The sequence below is a fragment of the Syzygium oleosum genome, unplaced genomic scaffold (genome assembly GCF_021117445.2).
Source record: "Syzygium oleosum isolate NSW1041296 unplaced genomic scaffold, Sole_v2.1 Sole_v2.01, whole genome shotgun sequence".
Classification (NCBI taxonomy): domain Eukaryota; kingdom Viridiplantae; phylum Streptophyta; class Magnoliopsida; order Myrtales; family Myrtaceae; genus Syzygium; species Syzygium oleosum.
In genome coordinates this window covers 25,754,111-25,777,757 of record NW_026607485.1, presented here as the reverse complement: position 1 = coordinate 25,777,757, position 23,647 = coordinate 25,754,111, and the positions used below count along the sequence as shown (strand labels likewise).

The following is a 23,647-nucleotide window of genomic DNA, read 5'->3' as shown; positions in this document are numbered from 1 at the left end:
CAATTCAGCCAACAGGGGCGACGTATCCCGAGCAACATCGAATGTAAAACCTTTCATAGACACGGAAGGGGAAAAGAAACAAAGAAAAGGAACTCAACCGGGCATGACACGATGATAGAAGTTTTGCCGGCACAATAGAACACTCATATGCTCCTTTGATTTTATTCTTAGACATTAGCCCATGTTTTAGCATATTTAATTAATGGGTCGTGATCAGAAATCTCCCATCAAACTTAGATGGGGATGGATTCCAAGGAAAGGACAAAATCCTCATGTCTATCTATCTTGAGATAGAGAGAGAGAGAGAAGAGAGAGAGAGAGTAGGTGAAAGGGTCGAGCTCAAGTCGATGGGGGGAAGAGATAAAGAAAAACTCAAAAAGGGGGGAGGGGGGGGGGGGGGGCATAACTGCCGACTGTTGGGGCCTCCAACGTTCGAAAAATTCAAATTCCGGCGGTTCGGAGGGAGCTCCGAACCTGAGGCTCGGGAGTCGCTGGGGGAGGAGCATCTGCCACTTTCCCTGCGGCGGGGACGGGGCGGGCCCCACTTTTCACGGGAAATTCGGCAGCCTCTCGCCATTTAACGCCTGGGGGGGCCTCGAGAGTTTCTATCTCCCCCGGCCGGTGGGGGGGATCTCCACCTGACAGACCAACACGGGAGCGCCACGTGGCGCGCGGACCTTCGAAAGCCCTCCCGCCCCCGGGAGGCGTATCTCGGTCGCCCGTACTTTCATGGCTTCCGCGTTACGGTTGAGCTTCTGGGAGTTTCGTTAGGAATCGAAAAAGAAATGGCTTCAGCGCGTGGGTCACACTCGCTCTCGGGGGTTTTTTGGGGCCCTTTTTTCACTTTTGAATTTGGAGGTCGTCCTTCTCTCCTCGGATGTGACGAAGCATCCGAGGCTTCTTCCAGAGAAAACCTCACTAGTCCCTACGTGAGATATATTCCCGATCATTCATTTTTCGCGCGCGCGCAAGATGATGATGACCCCGGAAAGGCTCGCATGTGTTTGGTGCTCCTAAAGACGATGGCCCCGGGGAAAATGTGCGGAACCCGACGATTCGATTTTATGCATCGAGCGAGCGAGCGAGCGAAGAAGACAGACACGCTTACCATTCGAGTTAACTCCCATGATTTTTTGAGTTAGGAGCTGACAAACAGAGATATTCGAATCCATCGAGTGCCTGGCTATCTCTACTAAAATAGAGGATAACTAAACGGGGCACGGGCACAGCGCCGTGGAAATGGTAATCTGGATCGCACGGCTTGGGTGCAACAAATTGAGGTGCGATTCTCTCTCGCAAGCATTTTTTCTGATCTTTCGATACTGAACATAACGGTTGTAAACTCTCCAAGATTTAGACGTTTCAAAAATAATGCTAGATAGAAAATAAATATCTAAAACTTGAATACCGACACATGTTAAAAAATATGCCTAGAATTAGATTATAGCTCCAACGAACATACAAAAGGTGGATATTGAGATTGAAAATAACCTCAAATGGATTATATAGCCTTTCTTGTTTCTGCCTATCCGAATGTTTTAGAAATTCATCAAAAACACCGTATGCATCTATATCTCCCGACGTCGTCCCCGTCGATCTATTTAGATCTAGCTGCTCATCATCATCCGAATGAAGCGCATTCTATGCGAGGGAAATGCACATAGAGAACTTTGAAAGATCAACAACATATGTCTTCTTATTGTTAATCAACTTCTTCATCTTGTATAGACCATACCTCTTCGTAGGCAATCACTCCTCGCAAATTCATAACATCGTCTTCAACTGACACTTTCTTCCGAAGATGTCGAGTCAGAGCTTGGTTGTGCTCGGAATCGGCTTTCTCTAATCTCCGTTTCACAATCTTTTTGAGTTGATCGTACTCGTGCCGCCCAATTTCGTGTTGCGCTACACACTTCGTGAATGACCGAGGAAGGGGTATATCGCAAAGCCGCCGTGTGCCTGGGAGATTCCTGTAAACAACATAAGAATCGTGACTTCTTTATAGCTGAGTGAACTGCATCAAAGGATGAGAACTCTGACATGAGCCAATGCAGGATTCCACCGTTTCGATTTGTCTCCACAGATGCTATGGTCTGGATTAGATTTCCTGGAGTCATATGAACATCTCTTGTTCAAGCCAGAACAACTAGTAAGGAGTGTATGCTCGGTATTCCAAGTCTCAAACCTCGAAACTTTCATAATGTATAAATGTCGAAACGCATGTTCTGTAATTTTCTAGAATTTGAGTAACGTTGTAGATTTCAGCGTGGTAGTATCAATGTTACTTTTAACTCTTTGTAAGTTGTGACAAATCGACCCTATATCTATATTCTTTAATTCTTTCATTTAGGTTCAAACTCCATAATGTTAAAGGTCGGATCATTCTATCCGAATGACAAAATTAAAGGAACAATAATGGGTCTTCCCTTCTGCACCTGGAGACTAATGATGCTTTTCATTACGGGAGTAGAGAAGATATACCTATTATGAGAGTAATATTATAGAGTTATGCCCTTCGATTCAAGTAATAGAATCATTATTCCTTTATTTGGTCTGACAATAAAATAGTGAATGGACATAGATAAATATCATAATGTCCTATCACTTTTTCTGATAATAGTAATCGCATTGGCATAACAATATTATATACACGTGCATGATTACATCCTTTAACAGCTATATATATATAGCATAATTATTACATAAACACAATCTATCGGTTTCCGTAGCTTAGGAAAATTTTGGACACAATTTGGTATAGCCGTCGTTATACTGTGGTTAAATTGTGATCTAACTTTGCTGTGAAATGCTATAATTTTCATGATTTGTAATATACGTTTCAAAGTTGCGGTGCCCTCAAATTTGGTGGGTCAACTTCCTTAAAGTTGTTATGAGTTGCTGCAGTTGCGAAACCATGTAGTTATAAGGTGTTTGGCATACCCCTTATGAGGGTTGTAGCACTCATGTTCACAATTGAAATTGCTGTGAAAAGGCTATGCCAAGTTACATCCTTCAAATTATGACTTATACCATATTCTAGAGCAAAATTGGTCATATACAAAAGAACCTTGTTTGTGGAAAAGCTTGATTAGAAACCCTAATTATTCCCACCATGAACCGAAAAGTGGCTAATTGTTGTATTATAATTGCAATCCTAATAAGAAGAAGATCATCTGCTACTTTAGTGCTTCAATCGCAGATCAAACCTATTTGGAGTAACTGGTTTCGTGGTCAGTGCTCGCCTTTACAGCACTCATAATTTTTAAGTGAAGACAGCTGTGTTTGATCTACTTTTAACATGATTATACTCATGAATCATGGGGATTAGTTTTCTTCTGTATCATGACTTTCCACTGCATCAATGTGCAGGTTCATGGTGGTGTCTCTTCACCCATAATCATCTCCAGGATTATAATGTCTTTCTTATGGATGAAATTAAAGTAGATGCACACTGGGAAAGAAATTTTCACTTATTGCACTCATTATGGGAATGGCTTTTCTTTTTCTGTGTCGATCTGAATTTGTTGTCTATGCATATCTGGATCTTGGGTGCAGAATGTACAGCAAACATTATGTCATTGACCCACAAAAGAAGCGGCTCTCAGTGTTGAGGTTTTAGACTTTGAGGGGTGATCATCAAAGTTGAAGCTAATTGAAGTCCTGTTTATCATTAGATATGCAAGTGCATATAGGTTTTCATAATTTAAGTGAAGAGAAAAAGGACAACATAGCTTCTTTTTCCATCTTTTCTGAAACCATGACATTATCCTACACAGAGAAAACACATCTATGGCCACAACCATTGACAAAGATGAAAGAGTTCATGATTGTAATAATGGCATTCTTTGGCCAGACAATAAAAACCCTAAAAAGAGCTCTTGGGTACAAAGTGCCAACTATTTAACCACACAAAACTCGGAAAAAAAAACATCAAACAGAAAAAGAAAATCAGTCTTTATTTGCAAGAAAGTTGTGGTTTGTTAATGGGACCAAACACAGATACTTGGCACTTGTTAATTCCTGAGGCCCAAAAACAAGGGGTTTTGGTTGGATTTTATTTCTAAAGGCAAGAAAAGGTAATAAAGTCAGCTACAAGGAAAGAGCAAAGAATATCATCATACCCTTGTTTCTGTTCTTGTTTTTTTTTTTAATTTTCCCTTTGCATAAATTAAATGGGTGGGGCAACCAGACATTCTCATATGAATCATGAAAGCATAGCACTCTCTACTTTCATCTTTTGATGGCTATCATGCTTTTGAACCGACCAGACTATGATGAAGATTGTAATGTGGTCCATTTGCTCTCTCCCCCACCCATTTTGTCTAATTATAATCTGTACTCATTTGTTTGCACTGTGTAGCCCTAGACATTTCAATGCCACGATTCATCATCTTGGTGGGAAAAAATTGATGGCACAAAATTTATGTGGCTTGACGATTGGCCTGCAATGGAGAGCGAAGGGGAAGTAGAAATTCCATACGTCTAATCAAGAACAGATCCGAGTTCGCCTCATGTTTTGTATGCTTTCAATTTGGAGGAGTGAAAGAGTGATGCATGAAAAAGCCTAATAGAAAATATTAAGCAATTCATTTCACTCCTGGCTGCTTTTATTAAGTGTAAATCTTTAACCTGATCGAGTGGACAATAGTGTAGAAATAGCAAAAAACCGCATCACTATGAACACTATCCCTAGTAAGCACTTGTGCATGGACAATGTTGCAATTTAACTTTGAGATAACAGCACGATGGGCCCTTGAACTTTCGCTCGATATTCGATTTGGTCCTTGAACTTTTTTTTATTCGATTTGGATCCTGAACTCTTTCGCTTTCTCCAATGAAGTCCTTTAATCTATAGATTCGCCCCAACTATTACCAAACATAATACCATGGCCCAAAAAAAAAAGGGCTTGTGGTGACTTTTATCCATTTTAACTTTTCATCCTACAAAAAGGCAAAGAAATGTGTTGGCTTCTCTTTTTCTCTTTCCTTCTCCATGAGATGTGTATTGGCCTTCAAGAGAAGACATCAAATCAAGGTTCCCACCAAAAAAAAGACTAAAGCAGGAAAGAAACATCTTCTCAGTGAGATTTTTTAGCAGCAACACCGGCCCTAGATTTTAGTGATTTAAGGCATCCAAAGAGCTTGAGGGACACGAAAAGGTCAATCCTAAGTCTTCCAGTAGATTATCTGAACAGAGAGGTCCAAATTATTTCTTTCGCAGGAGGGCTGCGAGGTTGGATCCGTCTGTCTCGATCATCAGAAGATAAAGAAGGCGCGAGGGGGATCTTTTCCTTTTCTTTTATGGCCTTTGGCTAATGAGTTGTCAAATTATGGCCGTCATCAACTTTTTATCAGTGAAATGCAAACTCATTTCAACAGGTCAGCCGCGTCCGACTTAGCGAAGAGGACAAAGAAGATTTCTTCATGATGGAGTAACGCTGGGGGATGCAGTGTAATTGAATCGAACGGAGTCACACACGGATTTAGTAGTAGAGCTCGACTCTGTTCTAACATTCAAGTCTCTGAAAGCTCAAGCTCGTTTTCAATGAAACTCGGGCTCCTCAATTCGATTACCTGATTTGTTCGAGCCGTGCTGGAACCAAAACTTGAACCCGAGCTCGTGCCAGAGCTCGGATTTTAGGAATTCATTATACTCGAGAAATTGAGAAATCGTATGAACGCAACTCGAATTCGAAAGCCAAGTACGAAGCCTCTTCGAGCAACTTGACTTGCTAGGGTGCATGCACTCGGCCTATGCAATCATGCCTTCGGAGCATAGCCATGTGCTAATGCTAATGCTGATTTTATCATGTATAATTCCAAGAAAAAACAAATGCGATCAACAGGTGCTTGTACTCCAAATAGAGCTCAGGAGACTAGGGGGGTGGTTAAGGAAGAATTCTTAGTGGGCCGACATTTGGGCCCTAATTGGGCCAACATGCTCCATTTCCAATTTTCTGCTCCTTTCACTTGTCACAAAACATTCGAGCCCATCGAGACTACTACAAAATTGCCCCTCTCACGTCCTCTCTGTTTCATTCCTCGCGGCGCGCCTTCCCCCCGTACCACGAGAGATTTATCTTTTTACGACGGCTCGGTGTGCCTTATGGCTACCCCGTGCCTCCGCCTTCGTCTGCCCCGGAAGCGGCACCCCTCACCATCTCGACGGTCATGTCCCTAAATGAGGTGATCTCGTCACGGTAATCGAACTCCGAAAAATGTCCAGAGCACCCTTTGAAATCCATGTTTTAGTCCAAATCAAGCTAGAAATCGACACACTCGAGAATACCAATCGGAATCCATCCCTCTTTCTTCTTATTCATAGCAGTCCTTCTTCTTTCCCTTCCGGCCATAGCCGGGCTTTGGACAACTTGTTGGGCCCGAACTTGGGCCGGGCCCATCTCTGGTAAGATCAGGATCTTATCCATGGCTCGAGGCTGTGCCGACCTTATCCAGGAACAGGAACAGATTTATCCTCCCCCACCCGAATTGCTCCCGAGAGAAGAAGAAGATAACCCGCACTCCAAGCTCGTCCGAGTTCTTGTTGTCCATCATCGTCTTCCAGGTAACCCTCGCCCTGTATCCCTTCTCCTGAATTACTACTCCTCCTCCTCCTCCCCCAATCCTTACGTGGAATATAGTCTCCCCTCCTTCTGTTCTGACTGTAATTCTCTGTGTACCTCCTCCATTACTGGTTTCATTAATTGCTCAAGATAAAACTGGTCCAGTGAGGTGCTCAATTCATTAGTCTTTTCAAGTACTGTGGGTAATTTTTTAAGTGGGCAAGTGGGACGTTCCGTTTTCTTGTAATTACAGTTGATCGGTGGGAAAAAGGAGTGATCTTGATGCTGTTCTGTTTGTGTTTTTTTTTTTTTTCGCTTTTATTTGTTCTGAAATGGCTTTTGGAAATTGGAATATGCTCGTCTTGCAAAAGGGTTGTCTCTCGCTGTGTTAAAGATCAGATTTTTGCATTAAAAAAGTAAACTTTTTGCTAATTTTCAGAGTGACTTCTGAACAAGGGAGTTGGCCAATTTTTGACAAGCACGTGTTTTTAAATTAGCTTGTGGGTTTCGATTACTCAGGAGAGGCTGCATTCTTTTAACTGATTGGTGGGCTTTGGTCTTTTCTTGTGGTTGTTGGTTTTGTTGTTGAGATGGGAAGCTTTTTTTAATGGCTTCTGCGTTTTCAGCATGGCTTCTGTTGTGGAAGTGTGAAAAGTCCAATGCATAAAAGTGTGAAAAGTTTGTAAACGTGTTAACGCTCCAGATGGATTGGATATAAAGGATGACATTTTCTTGTTTATAGAGCTGTCAATATTGCTCAAACAGATAAATGTGAGCTGAGATGAGAGAAAGACCTCATTCTTAGCTTTTTGGTTATTGCCTTTGGCAATTACCTAGATTGGTGCAAACGCTAGAGGTGATAAGTTGAAACTAATAGCAGAGCCATCCAAGTTGGCTATTTCCCTCTCATAACCCCCTGACCGTGCTTTCGAAAGATTGAGGATAATAGATCGACATTACAATGAATACTGAACAGCATGTCATATCCTGGTGCTACTAAAAACTTTTAGCATCGACTTCACCATCGCTTTGTGGTTTGAAACAAAGTAGATTTGCATTGTCGCAGTATGCCTCCTTGTGCCTTGCTGTACCAGGATTGTAAACTGATGACTCTTGTCCTTGCCAGAGTAGATGTTAGAGTCTTGGGACAGAAAACTCTTCAATGCTGGATAAAAGAGAACTTAATGAAACTTCAACAATAGCGATGCCGTCTTGCTTACATGCATGAAGGGGAACTACATATCTGAGCTTGATTTGTTAACAATTTGCTGATACAAAGTAATTCACTGTTTAACTGTTTAGGATGGTGATAAGGAAATAGGACTAATTCATATTTTGGTGGATTGTGCCTTTCAATTGTCTCAATGTGTTTACTCACAATAAGGTCACAAATTTCCTGACGTCTTTAGCATGGGCATCCGGCCTCGAAGTAACGCTGAACGTCTGAGGACAAATTGGACTCCTGAAATGGATCGGTACTTCATTGACCTTATGCTGGAGCAGGTCAGCCAAGGGAACAAAATTGATGATAACTTGTTCAGCAAACGAGCGTGGAAACATATGATGCTGCTGTTCAATGCAAAATTCAAGTTTCAGTACGAGAAAGATGTCCTTAAAAATCGCCATAAATCACTTAGAAATCTGTACAGGGCAATCAAAAATCTTCTTGACCAGAGGGGTTTTAGTTGGGACGAAACCCGAAAGATGGTCATAGCTGATAACAAAGTTTGGGACGACTATATCAAGGTGCAACTATGAAACTTCATTAATCCGGTTAGTTCTTATCTTTCAAGATTTGCACTGATCTTTTGCAGCCTTGCAGGTACACCCAGATGCACGCTCACACAGAATTAAAAGCATTCCATACTACAGAGATCTCTGTCGAATATATGGAAACTCATCCCTTGAACGAAAAGGTACTTTGACAATCCCACCTCTCCAAAAGATTTTCTCATAGTACAGCATGAGGGCATTTGCTTCTCATTAGGCTTGGACTTATAGTTGTTTATCGATGTAAAGAACCAGGCAACAGCGTACCAGAGTCATCATCACACTCAGCTAACAATGGTACAGTAATGCTCCCTGATAGTATTGGTGAAGAAGGGGCAGATCCTCTCCCTGATATCACAATTGATGAGGACTTTAGAATTTCTGTTCCTGAAGGAGTAGCAGAGATTTCTTCTTCACAGGACGAGCCAAATGTCGTTGGCTCCAGTGTTGGTAGTCGTTCAAGGACTTACTGGCAGCCAACTATGGACCGTTTTTTTATCGACCTCATGTTAGAACAAGTGCAGAAAGGGAACCAGGTTGATGGTCTTTACTTGAAACATGCATGGATGGAGATGATTGCATCATTTAATGCCAAATTTGGGTTTAGTTATGAAGTGGAAATCCTGAAAAATCGATACAAGACTCTCAGGCGCCAATTCAACGTGATAAAAAATCTACTTGATACGGAGGGTTTCTCCTGGGATGATTCCCGTCAAATGGTGACTGCTGATGATTACATTTGGCAAGACTACATTAAGGTAAACATCCACCTAATGTCAGCCTCTTAAGTAATTACATGATAGTGCCGTCCTGTCATTCTCTTCGATTTGTTCGCTTGTATGCATAGTTTACTATATTGCTGATTCTAGTTCTGAATATTGAATGCTTGACAGACACTTAAATTTATAAATTTCTGGTTTCAAGCGCTGTCTTGATGTTGAGGTGCTTTGGCATCGCTAAGCATAATACCACCTGTTTAACTACTTTTAGGATCTAGCTGTCCGATACCTTATATACTGTGGAATTATATTTTCATTTTAATCTTTTGAAAGAATGGATGTCAATCGTTCAATATCAACCGTCATATTTTTGGTTGACTGGGTTCTATCCTTTCCTTGCCTGCCCTGCTTCTGATGTCTTCCTTGCACTTCCATTTAGGTATATAATGTTTCAATAATGTGGTGGCATGCAGGCACACACTGATGCGCGGCAATTCATGACTCGACCTGTACCATACTACAACGATCTGTGCATAATATGCCGTGATCCAAGTATCAATGAGAGAGAATTTCTCTTAGGTCAAAATGTGGAGCAGCCAAACGAAGTCGCAGCAGTCAAAGATCGACGGGCATCCAAGACTTCTCACTCCCCTTCTGCATCGATTTCTGGTGTGGATCAAGATGACAATTCACCAGACCTAGCGAAAAGGGGTTCAAAAATGACCATTTCCGGAAAGAGCCAATATGAAGACCAATTAAACATAGGAACGCATATAAAGTGCCTCAAGAAGACTAGTGGGGGTACCGTGAGTATTCCGCCGGAAATGGTGACTGCAGCTGCTTGTTTGTCCGATAAAAGGAAAAATGATGAGAACTCGAACTCCGTACAAATTGAGCAGGTAATTGAAGCAGTTCAGGCCTTACCGGACATGGATGATGACCTGATACTGGATGCTTGTGATTTCCTAGAGGATGAAATGAAATCTAAAACATTCATGGCGCTGGATGTTAAACTTAGGAAAAAATGGCTACTGAGGAAGCTTCGGCCACAGTCACATTAGTTTCTTGTAGTTTTAGGAAAATTCTTCCAACATTCGTATTTTGCATCCGTTTTTTTGGTCGAAATTTTGCATCCTTCATTGATCCTATCGTGTATTCTTTGTCGGATTGATTTAGGCAAATTCTTCGTGTCTCCTTATTTTGCATCTTTCTTTGTTCCATTGCCTTGATGAGAGGCCTTGTTGTCCGAAAGAGGGGTATACAATAAAACAGTGGATCAGGGTAGACTGCGGTCGCACATGCTTGTCTTGACATTGCGATTACTTGGTGATGGAGAGTTGATAATACTCATGCCCCTCACAATAACTTGGGTACTTCTAGAGCCCTGAAATCACATTTCAGGTGAAATAACGGTTGATGGTGAACTGTCTGTCTTTGAAATGCAGAACATGGTCAAGAAGCTAGCCCTGTGAAACAGGTTTCATAGGGGCCAAAAAACAAACAAAATCTTCACTATCTTAAGTGTTTTTTGGCAAATCGAACCATGGTTTTAGAAGTGGCCTATATATACGTATTACACTAGAGACCTGAATAAGTTCCCTCGGCCATAGGGTACATACATAATCCAGTATTACTTGGAAAGTGAAATAAGGAGAAACAAAAACTGATAAAGCAATGGTTGGGTATATTGTTCTGGAAGACTGCAAAAGAGTTGCTAAATTAGAAACCAGGTGTCTCCATTATCTACAAAGGCCTAGCATCATGAAGAACACAGTTACACAGGAGCTTCTTTTCATAAACTACTAATCTCCTCCAATTCGTCAGGAGTGAACTTCTAAGCTAACCTCTTCCATTTTGAGGGGCAAAAGCTCGTCCGATAGAAACAAGACTTCGTTAGCTTCTGATCAGCGCTCCCAGCACCCCCTCATGAGTCGAAATCAAGTATGCTGGACATTACCAAACCCTGTAAAAATTCGCATCTCCCTGCTTTCTCGATTTTGTCTTTCTCCAGCATAGGGGATTGATGCATATCCCTGCAAACAGAACACAGATAGAAGACGTTTTCAGTATAGAGCTAACTGAACTACCCAGACAGCATAGGAAGAATATGGAGCCAACATGCTGTTCATTCCAATATGCAGGCCATCTCGTAAATCGCCTTTGGAATATGTGTTGAAAGTCCATTAAAACCAGCTGAAAATGGATGCACACACATTCATGACAATATATTCACTTTTATACGTACAACCTGTATCTCTTCGTTGACAATAGACTTCCAACAAATGAAGTTCCTGACTGCTTCATGCTGGTGCTTATGTGTACAGTGTGTGTGAATGTTAGCATTGATCATATCTAACCATCGCTATGGTAAGAGCACCTACACCATGCTTCCCCAGCTATCATTCTCTTCCAGGCATGAATATGATACGAGCAAGTGTCTATTCCCTCAAAAACCAGGGCAGGAAATTTCATACTTGACCTCATGTCTTCTGGATTCCTATCCAACATCTATCACTCTACAGCCATGCTCATTGCCCCTACCTCTCTCCCTCCCTCCCCTTCTCTATATTTCTGTTAGTGAAAAACCAAAGTTTCCATCATCAACCGCTTTCAGCAAGTGTTTTCTCTGCGAGAGTGTCAAAGCATCCATGGTAATGATCATTTTCATGTGCTAATGAACTTTTCAATGCTTCTTTATACATCAGAATTTCCAAACCTACTCATATTCACAGAAGGCGTTGATCAATAATTCCTCAGACACTCAGGTAATAAAATGACATTGGAGTGGTGTCAATGTTCATGGAAGAGTGTTGTGCCATATTTGAGGCAATATATTGGCCACTGTGAGCATGCATGGGTGGGCATGCGTGCACCACTTTGACGCAGGTATCAATTGTTACATTTAAGCCTGGACCCTGGAGACCGAACTTTCACAGCTCTGACAATCTTTTCAAGAGAGTGCTGCAGACCTTTTCAAAGTTCCTCTAGCACCTTTAATCTACTGCAGCAGAGACATTGATCTTAATGATCATCTAACAAGACAACACACTCACTTTTGGGTACTACTTTGATTCTTCGGACAGGGAACCAAGGAAGGAGCATTTGCTTATTCCCTTGGAAGCAAATTTGGATGTAAAAATTTCCCTGATCAGTAACTCTAGCTTGGTGAGCTTTATGAGAATAGGATAGGGATGATTTCAGGTGGGGAGAAAAGGTTCTGCTAAATCAGTGCTACACTTGCAGACTATCAACCTTACTTTGCTATTGAGAGGGAGAGAATTATGGAATTGCCCATGGTGGATTACGGTTCTCAACTCTCAAATTAGTCCTCTATGTTGTAGGTCCTCTACACCAAAAGTAAAAGGCCATCGTTTAGCCTGAACCTTAGATCTACAATATTTCAAGGTATACGTCTAAGATGAGTCTCCATCAAACCAGCTTTAAGGTTGCTCTGTACTTTCAGCTTAAGCAAATCAAGAAAGTCAGTGTATATGGTTCTACAGGTAGACAACACGCAAGTGATTCCTGGTTTGTTGCCCCGATGTTTATACAGTGCATTTGTCAAAGTCAGATGAGTTAACCATCTTTTTGATGAAAATTTCACTTCATTACATCTCCAAAACAGAAAAAGAAATGAAAGCAGCCGAGGCTGCGCAAATCTTTTGGACAAAAAACAAAGTAGGATGACCACTGATTTCAAGCAACATTGCAGATGGAGCATACACAAATTTTCTAAACAGTGGAGTGTATAATACCTTTCTGACAAAGCTTCATCAGGGGTTCTCTCTGCAATATCTGAAGCAGATGGCGAAGTGGACTGTCCCTTTTCAGACTCGTATGCAGCAGGCGCATTCCAAATAAATGATAAAAATGGATCTGGTGGCCCATTGGAGGAAGGCACTGCAGATTGAACAGATCCAAACTCTGTTCTAGATGACGAAAAAGATGAATAGGACTCGTTTTTCCGGAGATTTAATTTCTGTTGCCAGTAATCTCAAGTCAAGGAATTCACGGCTCATGGTCATAACAAACCAAAAGAGGAAGAAATACTGTAGTAGGAAGGAAAATAAAACAAAAACAACGTAAGAAATTAAAGAAACGTAGATTGCGTATGAAGAAATGCATGTGAACAAATGTACAAGAAAAAGGATATCTTCAGAATGTCGCTATGCTTTGTTGTTATGTGTTCAACAATATCACCCTCCACCTTTGCAGCACAAACTGGGCATACCTGCATAAACAGAAGCTGCAAACTCTGAGCTACACGAAACATGGAGCATAACAAGCATCTTCTCCCAAATTGGAGGAAAATTTGAATATGTTGCTGACAATAAACTACAGTATCAGTCCAATGGTTAGTGAGAAAGAACACGATATCCTTCTCAAAACTAGCCTAAAAAAACCCCCGATTCTCGATAGAAAGTAGAAGAAAGAAGCCGTATGTATATCAACAGCTAGGTCAACTAACACACAAAAATGAATCCTACTGCCATCTTATAACAACACATGTTAAAATCCAAAAAAAAAAAACAAAAAAAGGCAACATACAAAGTCATATAGGTACAGGGGGGAAAAAAAGTCATTGAAGAACTTCTACGGTCCTCCTCTACCATTGCAGATGATACAACACAATGACAACCCACATGCTAATCTATACATTGCTACCATTATAATGTCTCTGATCATGTCTCAAGAGCAATAGTTATTATATGCTATACATTGCTACCATTATAATGTCTCTGATAATGTCTCAAGAGCAATAGTCATCATATGTCATGATACAGTTGCATCAATGGGGGAAACCAAGCAGGTATTGTTCTACGACTACATATCTGTTGTCTGACTAATATTGTAAGAGCTTCCACTAAGATTTCTAAAGTTGATCTACCACATTACTCAACAAATCAAATGAAGCAACATGCATAGCAGCATATTGTATAAGAAACCTTGACAAGAGTGACGAGGTAATTCAAAAATGATCATCAATGAAAAAGAATACACCAGAAGAGCTTGCAACTAACCCTCGGGGACTATTGGAAAAACATGCTCAAAAGAAAACATGAGCGAAAGCGGCATGTAAGGTGAATCTAATAAGAACGAAGACATCGAAAGAATCAGAAACAACAAACAAAGGACAACAAGCTAAGTTAAAATACCAGCCCGAGACTCATCAAATAGTGTCATGCCTCTCTACTACACAGAAGTAACCACGTCAAACCTGAAGGATCACATTGATCGAGACAGATGAATTGTTTTTTATTTGCTTGTTCTATCTCAAGGGGTGTATGGAGGATTGTATTCAATCTGTTCATACAGCCTAGAGAGACCTATTGGTGATTGGAGTAAGGACCTTCAATGGGCATCACAGAACTCGAAAGGATCTGCATTTACTGTGTTGGTTGCCAAATCGGCTCGGCATACAACTCTTTAGTTTGTACCGATCATGGCTTACTCGAAACAAGAAATTTCACAAGCAAAATCACGAAGTTTCTGCCCCTAATATCATAGCCAAGATTTAGGTTTGACGTCACCACTAGAATGAATCGTGCGCATCTGTCCTCCAGGATCAGTTCTTCTTCGCCTTCTTTGACATCCGTAAGTCGGAACTCGATACGAGCTCTGTAGCAGCAGCAGCTCTCTGCTAGTCGTCCTCGAAGCGAAATGAAATTCTAGCTTTACGAGACACAATTCTCTTCTCTCTTCCCCCCCCCCCCCCCCCCAAGAAAACTAAAAACGAGACCTTTAAAGCAGATCGCAACAATTTCAAGGCAACGTCAAAGAACCCCGAGAAAGACCCTAACCAACGACCTAGACCAAAAATCTCGCCTTGACCGCGCCTCCCACGCACGACGACACGCGCATGCGCACACAATCAGAAATCGACTCCGCCGAAGAAAGAGGTAGCTAACACCGAGACGGAGATGAACCGGAAAAGAGCCCCCCCCCCCCCCCCAAAAAAAAAAAAAACTTCAAACCGAGCTCGTACCTCGAAATCGGCTTCCACGGGATGCTCCTCCTCTATGTGCAGGCACAGCTCGAGCAAATCGTAATCGTCGGAGCAATAAGGGCACGGGTAGTACACCTCCAAATCCCCCTCCCCGTCGAACTCGTCGACGACGATCGCCGCATCTGATTCCACCCAACCAGATCAAGAACAAGAACAAAAAACACCTCAGAGAATTCCCGCCGCCGCCGACCAACGAGAACCGAACCAAAACGAAGATCGAAGAGGGAGAGAGAGAGAGAGAGAGAGAGAGAGAGAGAGAGAGAGAGAGAGAGAGGTCGGTTCTTCTTTACCGTATCGAGACTTGCGAGCAGATCGGTGGCTCCTGGAGGACGCCGACAGGTCGAAGCGCCACATGTCCAAGTCCATCGACGAACGAACGAACGAACGAAGAAGAAGAAGGAGGAGGAGAAGGAGAAGAAGATGGCGAGGGAGGTGGTGCAGCGATCGTGTGCGCCACTGAAGAAGCCGCGAGCTCCCCCTCAGAAGCACTGTGTCATCGCTTCTTAACGAACAAGGACCCCCTCCTCCCTCTCGCTCCTTCCTCCCCTCGAGATTAAAATAAATAAAAAATAAAATAAAAAAAGAGAAAGCACGAAAAATGAAAAAAAAAAGGAATCTGCTGTAATTATTATTAATTTTATTATCGCGTCATAAACAAAGACCCGGGTGCCGGGTGGTGCTGAGTGCTGACTGATGACTGCGACTTCCGCAGTTAAGGAAATATATTTTAAATCTCTCAAAAATAGGTAACATCGACACGTGGAGGCCCGTGCGTTTTTCCTCCGTGATTTTCTGATATTTCGGAAATTTACTTTCTTTTCGGGCTCTCGGGGAAAAGGAAAGAGCTTTCGGTGGACAAGTTGCGACGGCGAGAGGAGCCCCCGGGAATTTCGGGATCGGACCCGGGGCATTTGCGTCTTTTGGGGTCGGGGCTTCCGCTTTCCAGGAGGGTGGTTAAGCTTTACACGTCTTTGACCCGCCGGGAGGGGGTTTGACGGCGGAGGTGGGGGCCCCGGGGTTCGATGGGCCCGATTGGTTGCCGGTGGGCCCACGGGGACATTTCTGGGCCGAGAGGAGATTGGGGTTCCGAGCCCGATTGGTCCCGGCCCAACTCGTGATGGGCCCTTTGGATTCCTCCCCCCTTGGACGTCAAACTCGGGACAAGGGCGAAACTCGTGCCCTGTGTTTTGTGTAATTGTGTGCCGATTAGATTACTAAGGGTGATCGATGAGCAGGTCTGGGCAGGCTTGGAACGAGCCGAGGCTTCCGTTGCTGCTGACATTTGGCGCGTTTCGCGAGCTTCTCTAGATGTTATCGGCTTCGTGTGCACGCCACAGGGCCGCCAGTGAAAAGGGCGTAGGCAATTGTTTCGGTTCACAATTATTATTAAGAATGTTGCCCGAGACTTGGGAAGTCTTCATCGGATCGATTGAAAGTCTACCTAAGCCTCATACAAAGAGCACGGTTCGTCTAAGGAGTTGTCAAATTTGGCACAATACATGAGAGAATTCGAGGCCGATTTGCTCTGGCAAAGAGAAGAATTGAATAGGTAAAACAAATGTTCAACCATTCTCTTAGGAGTTGCCGAAGGGCACTGAATCTAGCGGCTAATGCTATAGTTATCTTGACTATTCCATTCGTATTTCGGTCACAATTCATTGAGGAACTTCAAACTTCCTCTCTGCATTGTTACCATACTGTTCTGTTTCATTTGTTCTAAAGAGAAGCAAACATGAACATACCCTATCCTCGTGAACTACCGGCACCCGGCCTGACCATCATGTCCTTCAGGCGTGTAATCATGTAAATGAGCGTCCTCTGGCTTTTCCATAATCAAAGGATGACGTTGGTTGCTCATTTGAGGGTCTAAATGCGAGACGCCGTGCACGAAACTAGCCTACAACCTTTGAACACTGCAATAACAAAAGCGAGATCAAGTTTCCCCGGTGAAGACCGAGTTTTTTTGTTCTTCAGAAAGAGAACTCTCTATCGTCTGCATGACTACGAAGGACTCCAACAAGGTCCCAAAGAAGCTATCCAATCCCATGTACCACATGTTCATGCCACTTCCTCTTGGACTTTTTGCTCTTTTTCCGTTTTTCCTTCTCTCCTTCCTCCATGTGGGTAATCACATAATGTTCTTAGCTACATATACAAGGATGTCCCACATGAAAAGGTCACGAAATGTGTTCTCCCTTCGTTCTTGTGGGGGATACGTGGGCAAGCAATTTTTTCTGTTTTTTTTTTTTTTTTTGTAGAGTACGCAAAGGACAAGAACAATATATAGCGGGTGGACCTAAAAATATCTGATGGTCCCCCTCGAGTTCCAACCCGAAAGATCTTCTGATATCTGGCTGTTTTCTTGCTGTAAAGGTTGCTGAATGCACTATTCTTTACCACAACACGTGCGCTGGTTGTTCTTTTTCCTCTTCTTTTGTTCCTTCGTTTTTTTTGGACAGCCTTTTGTTCCTTCGTTCACATGCCTAAACATGACTCGAACTGTTGAGGATTCATGTGGGTTTTTGTGTCGTGATTGGGTTGCTGAAAGTAGAGACAGCGCTTGCCGCGCTTAGCAAGTGTGCTTGAAGACAACTTTTCGTTATAATGTATACATAGAAACACGAGCAGACAGTAAACAGTGAGATTCTTGGCAAAGAAAAGGGGTAAAAAAATTGAAAACAGGTACAGAATCTATCGAAAGGAGCAAGTTGAAGGCACACCGACACAGCACGATAATACGATGTCATCGGAGACCACAATCTTGGACTGTTTGTTGCATACAGGGAACTAGGAAAGTTCATGCGTTGGCCGAATCTAAGTCGGGGGATTTTACAAGGGTAAAATGCTTAGATACTTACATGTTGGCTCCTTGTACTCTGTTTTTCCGTCTTGTATTCTGATGTTGGAGAAAATGAAAATATTCTTTGTAATTTTCGAAATCTTTCTTGGAATGACCAAGCAATCATATCAATAATGTTATTATTTGATATGTTTTGTAATTCTCTTCCTCTAGCGTCATTCACCATGATAGAATTCAGAGAGGGTGATGCTACAGAGTAGGGAATGCCCAATGCAAGCTCTTCCGACGGGGACTGGTCCTGTAGCATTCACTGTTAGTGGACCCTCCACGCCTCTCAAAGCACTCAAGAAAGCTGCAACACGCTGCAGTATAGAAAAGGGTGAAGAATTTGTGAACGACCAGGCCAAGAACAACGAGGTCGACTCACATACACGTGAAATGAAGTACCTACTCTCCCTCTGCCTTGGTTAGACCAGGTGTGTTGGGCCTGCTATCGAACTTTGTGTATCACGCCGGAGTCGCTTCATGGAGGGTAGGTAAGTTCCATGTTTTGACATTAAAATCTACTGATTTCACCATTTAATTTCATTAGTGATCAAACAAGGTGGATGTGAATTAGATGTGCTGCACATGTTCACGTTCACACAAGCATCTAGAACTCGACAGTGGGTTCTTGTCATGTATAGACCCATTTATTTATACGTGGAATTGGGAAATGTATCGGTCATGGAATTTCTCTTTTTAGCCCATTTATGACATGCTTAGACCCACTCAACTTCACAGGTTACTATATTTTCCGCGCTGGCACCACATATTTAGATGTATCGAGACGCATTACTACACATTTCTACAAGTTTATGTAAGAATTTATATCTTGAACGTGTTATACGGGTTGTGCCCTATAATCGATTTAATAAACTCATCGTGCTTGCAATTCGAAAGCACGGAGCCGTGTTTGATGCCTACCAGAATGGGGAACAGTACGGTTCCGACATGAAGACATGAATCATAAGCCTTGCATACGTTCAATCTCTCGTCCCATCGAATGTAAAAGACCCCAAAAGGGATTTTCGCCCCATCTATTTAAAACGGGGTTCCTCTCTCACTCAACCCGGGGAAAAAAGATTAAATCCGTAGCCAGAATTGTGAGGGCAAGCCAAGGGGATGGCCGGAATTCTTGGTCCATTCTTTGTTCCCGTGGTACTGTGATGATTACCATGATTAAACATTAGCAACGAGCGCACGATTAGAATAATGGCGGCAGCGGGGCTGTCTCTTATATTTGGTTTAACAAACGAGGAAAAAGGGTAGGCGATAAGCGTCAGTGTCGGTTGCTAGGTCCTAATCATCATCCCAATCATGTTTTCGCTCAACCAGAGGACACTTAGCAAGCAGCTGAACATACACAGAGAGAGAGAGAGAGAGAGAGAGAGACAGAGGACACGCAGAAGGAGCCAAACCAAGCAAAGCGTTAGGAAGCCCCAGGAACCCCCGTTACTAAATAAAGAAATGGGAACGCGAACCAAACACGGAAGAGGCAGGGAGAGAGATATGGAGAGGTGACCGACCTCGTCGTCCAAAAGTCGTCGATCGCATCCCCTCTTCGCAACAGGCTTCGCATCATGCCCGTAGCAACTGGCCACGTGTTGGAGTGATTGCCGCGGGGCCAAGAAGAACCGGTCCCCTCCCACACCTTCCCGACGCTCGCTGACCATCATCAAGAACATCATTTGGATCACCACTAGTGCAACTTACTAACTTTGGATGCGCTCCCGGGGGCAGAACAAAGTACAGTGAGATCTGGGTCCCCCCACCTCATCACCCCACCACCGTACCCATCATTTAATTTGATTTGTTCTGCCTTCTTCTTCTGCTGCCTTTCTTCTCCTCCGTCGTCTACACGTTTTCCATGAAATTGTATATTGCCACTCATCAGTTAGTGAGAGAGTTCACTGATTGCCAGGTTTCACTTTCCGCACACGCTTTCATATGCATCACCATCATCGTCGAAAATTACCAAAATTGCGGGTCAAGTCTACTTGCAAAAAGAAAGAAAAAATGGACTTGCACATGATGTGGGCAAAAAAAGTGAAGGCATAGTGTGGAACATGGGTTGTGGAACGTAGGTCACAAGCTCTCTCTCTCTCTCTCTCTCTCTCTCTGGGTTTCATTTCTATTCAAGACTCGAGAGCCATCTTTGTATCTCCCATTCTGGGAACAGTCTAGGCCAAAAAGGATCGGTAAAGGTGATAAAAAGGAAGACTCGGATTTAAGTACAAAGAGAGATGATGATACGGTTCAACTAAAATAATCCCTTCTCCACTAAGTCAGTGTGCGAAAGTGAAAAATGGAAAAAAAGAAGAGCCCAAAAGGAGGTGAGGGAGGGGACACAAAATCCCCAATAAAGATGAGGAAATTCCCAAGAATCGATCCATCAAAACTGACATCTAATGACACTAATCACACTCCACCTGCAACGATAATTTAATGTACCTAGAGAGATGCAAAATTGGACATCTCAAGTGAGGTGGTCTCCTCTTCACTTCCGTAGAAGGGGGTAGCTTCGAATTCAATTCAGTTCACATCAATTCACTCAGCTAAGGCAGTCGGAATCAATCCCCCCCCCCCCACTCAAACCAAAGCAACGGGGGCTTGGGGACACCCCACATATGACCATGTTGATCGTCAACGAAAGGCAGGCAAGCAAGTGCAAGATTGAAGAGCCGAATGGTTCAATGTTCAATGTCCGTTTATCTGTTTTATTTCCAATGGCATTACAGAGTAGAATACAGATGGAATGGTCCAGCAGCTAGAAACAAGAGAGAAATGGAAGAAAAAATTAAGGGGGAAACGAATACAAAGCTAAATCCTACTCTAGCCCAGTGAAAAAAAAAAAACAGAAAAAGGACGTAGAAGAACAGAACATAAAATTATGAAGAGAAGGGAACAAATTACAAATCGCAGAATGAGAAATCAAAGAACCGGAGCAGTGACGTAAGAACAATCATTCCTTAACAGGGGAAAATTTACCGGCGACTAGTTTGAATTTTCGTGCCCTCTGTAGAATCGCACTCTGGCCCTTCAACGGGAGTGACCGTACAAATCAAAGCGCGCCCAGAGCGCGTCCAGCGGGCACGGCCGCCTGGAATCCAGCCTGAGCCACGGCTTGCCGCTGCCGGACCAGTGCAGGAGGCTCACCGGGCCGGGATGGAGGTCGCGGCAGCTCCCCCTCACGTTGTCGCCGCCGAGCCCGTGCTGGTTCCACCGGTGCTCGATCGGCGCCACGTGACCGGCGAACACGAGCAGGAACGGCGGCAGCGACCCGAGCTCGTAAATCCGGCCGCTCTTCTGGACCTCCATCCACCGCTCGATCCGCTTCGTGTACTCGAACCGACGCCACCGAGCCAGATCTATCACCATTACTCCCGTGTTGAAGTAGCACGGCCTCCTCCCGGCGAACGTGCCGGAGAATCGGTCGTCCGACCAGAACCTGGCGGTGAAGTACTTGGTGAAGTTGGCGTGGCAGTACTCCGGGGCGCCGATCGTCCTCGAACCCAGGCTCGTCGACCACAGCTTGTGAATGTCGTCCACCACGACGAGGTCAGAGTCGAGGTAGATGACTCGGCTGAGGCACGGCTCGAGCAGGTCCGCCAAGTAATTCCGGGCGTAATTGAGCGGTTGCTCGAGCGCTTGCCTCACGGAGGTCGAGATCAGGTCGCGCACCACCTCCGGATCGAAGTAATACACCTTGAACTTCAGCTGAGGGAAGGCGAAGCGCACCAGGGCCTCGAGGCCCGTGTCGGAGACGAGGAAGTGGAAGAAGATGTCCTCCGGGCACCGCGCGTTCTCCAGGATGGAGTGCACGGCCGCCACCGAGCCGCGGAGGTACTCGCCGTCGAGCGTGATCGCCACGTGGACGAGGCTCGGGTCGCAGATGCCGATCTCGCCGGCGCTGGCGGGGCGGGGGCGGCACCCGCCGGCATTGCGGAAGGCGGGGGCCCGCCGGAACGGGAAGCGGTCGCCGGGGTGGGAGGAGGAGGAGCGGATGGCCTCAGCGGGAGGGGAGGACTGGAAGGAAGGGGAGAGGAGGACGATCGCGATCGCGAACGAGAAGAGGGCGGTGAACCGCGGGATCCATCGCATCTTCACTCGGCCGGGGAGAAGGACCGGACGGGACCGGACCGAACCGAGCCGCCGCCGCCGCAGCAGCCGCAGCAGCAGCAACCGACGGCGAGCGCTAGGGGTTTCCTCCGCCGGAGGCCGCCGCAGGGGAGAGCCGATTCCTCCGGCTCGCCGGTCAGGATCCGCCGGTGGGGGAGGGGCGGCAATGCGATTTGAGGGGAAGGAATCCGCGGAAATCGAACCAGGGGCGCAGCGGAGGAGAGCGGGTGCTAAAATGCGCCCCCCGTGCGGATGATGCTCCCTCCCTCCCTCCCTCTCTCTCTCTCTCTCTTTATGCTGCGCTTGCGCGTACAATTTCGGAAGCAGAGACTCCGAGGAATCGAAGCAGAGACATCATCACACAACAGCAGTTTAGAGAGAGAGAGAGAGAGCAACCGATCAAATCCCATTAATTAATCAAAAATGTACTTCGGGTTGCAAAAAAAAAAATTAAAATTAAAAATAAAAATAAAAATAGTACGAGAATTAAATTTAATTATTATTATTTTTTTTGTCAATGCGCGGATTTGTCACGCTAGGCGAGATCGTCGCCGTCAAGTGAAACGAGGTCTAAAAAATAAAATGAGAATAAAAAATGGATTTATCAATTGTACATTAGAAACGGAATTTCTCGCAACTTACCTCCCCGATGCGGGGGGAAAAAAAAAAAATTAAATAGAGGACTCGGGGAAATTTTTGGGAGGGAATTCCAATCGCGTCATGGATTTCAAATCCTCAGGAAAAAGAAAAAAAAAATTAGGAGGGAATTTCGGTTGCTGCCATCAACCAAAAATCTCGAATTTGAAAAATTTCTGAAATCCTGTCGAAGTGGATCGCATATCTTGAACAAAACTCCGAAACTAATCGAAATAAATGGCGGAACAAGGAGGAGGAGGAGGATTTTAGTTTTTTTTTTCTTTTTCCTTCTTACATTATTGCTCGCGCTTGGCCCTCCGTTTTTATTTATTAATTTATTTTCATCAAATATTTATTAATTTGTTTATGAAATCGAGATATTTACTTTAACTCTACTCGTAACGAAGGGTTTGACATTTTCTACTCGGATTGAGTTGGATGGATCCGGCAATTCGACGTGCCAAGAGTGGAGCGAGTGTACACTAAGATCTTGCTTTTTTGGCTAAAGGCATCGAGGTAAGTCAGCATTAAAAGAGTTATTAAAAAAGGTTCTAATTGCAAATTTTTTATTTTTTTTTATTTTGGGAAAAAGTGGGGTGGGGGGGAAAGAAGTTAAGCAAGTGGAATACAGTTTTAGCCGACAGGATCAAAGCGTAGCTTGGTAATCAGCATAGGGGAGTCTTGGCCAACAATAAAATATTAGCATGGAGTCGTTCGAGATACTTCAGTACAAAACGAAAATTTAAGAAAAAATGATAAATGACCGGAACAAGAAATCTGTTACCCTATCCATTAATAGGTTTGGAGCAATCGTTGGAGACAAATAGGTTTGGGCAAAGTTTAGTAACGCGATTTTAATTTATTTACGGAACAAATTTTGTTCAGAAATAGATTTGAAAAAGAAAATCGAAGTTAAAATTTTTAACTTCTCTATTTACTAAGAACAAATGAGAAACAAAATTTTTTGTTCTTCTCATCACTTTCCCTCACT

The 23,647-nt window shown here is 43.7% G+C and overlaps 3 protein-coding genes across 6 annotated transcripts; 1 reads left to right on the top strand and 2 right to left on the bottom strand.

Annotated features, from left to right (window-relative positions):
• The first annotated feature begins 6,408 nt into the window (after nucleotides 1-6,408).
• LOC115676018 (L10-interacting MYB domain-containing protein) lies at nucleotides 6,409-10,257 on the top strand. Of its 4 annotated transcripts, none has more exons than XM_056313330.1 (5): nucleotides 6,409-6,565; nucleotides 7,948-8,309; nucleotides 8,386-8,479; nucleotides 8,589-9,091; nucleotides 9,526-10,257. In XM_056313330.1, the coding sequence occupies exons 1-5, from the start codon at nucleotides 6,427-6,429 to the stop codon at nucleotides 10,111-10,113; spliced, it is 1,686 nt and encodes a 561-aa protein (XP_056169305.1). In that variant the 5' UTR covers nucleotides 6,409-6,426; the 3' UTR covers nucleotides 10,114-10,257. The 4 variants fall into 4 exon arrangements, with proteins under 4 accessions (XP_056169305.1, XP_056169300.1, XP_030454720.1 ...); XM_056313325.1 differs by having other exon boundaries at nucleotides 8,583-9,091; XM_030598860.2 differs by having other exon boundaries at nucleotides 6,443-6,565; nucleotides 7,973-8,309; nucleotides 8,583-9,091.
• A 342-nt stretch (nucleotides 10,258-10,599) lies between these two features.
• LOC115676020 (protein DEHYDRATION-INDUCED 19 homolog 5) lies at nucleotides 10,600-15,579 on the bottom strand. The gene is made up of 5 exons (XM_030598865.2): nucleotides 15,350-15,579; nucleotides 15,039-15,181; nucleotides 13,206-13,283; nucleotides 12,808-13,040; nucleotides 10,600-11,085 (listed from the first exon to the last, which is right to left on the bottom strand). Exons 1-5 carry the CDS (start codon nucleotides 15,423-15,425, stop codon nucleotides 10,977-10,979), a joined length of 639 nt encoding a protein of 212 aa, XP_030454725.1. The 5' UTR covers nucleotides 15,426-15,579; the 3' UTR covers nucleotides 10,600-10,976.
• A 5,011-nt stretch (nucleotides 15,580-20,590) lies between these two features.
• On the bottom strand, nucleotides 20,591-22,361 carry LOC115676019 (probable galacturonosyltransferase-like 7). The gene has a single exon (XM_030598864.2). It carries the CDS (start codon nucleotides 22,000-22,002, stop codon nucleotides 20,941-20,943), a length of 1,062 nt encoding a protein of 353 aa, XP_030454724.1. The 5' UTR covers nucleotides 22,003-22,361; the 3' UTR covers nucleotides 20,591-20,940.
• Nucleotides 22,362-23,647: the final 1,286 nt, after the last annotated feature.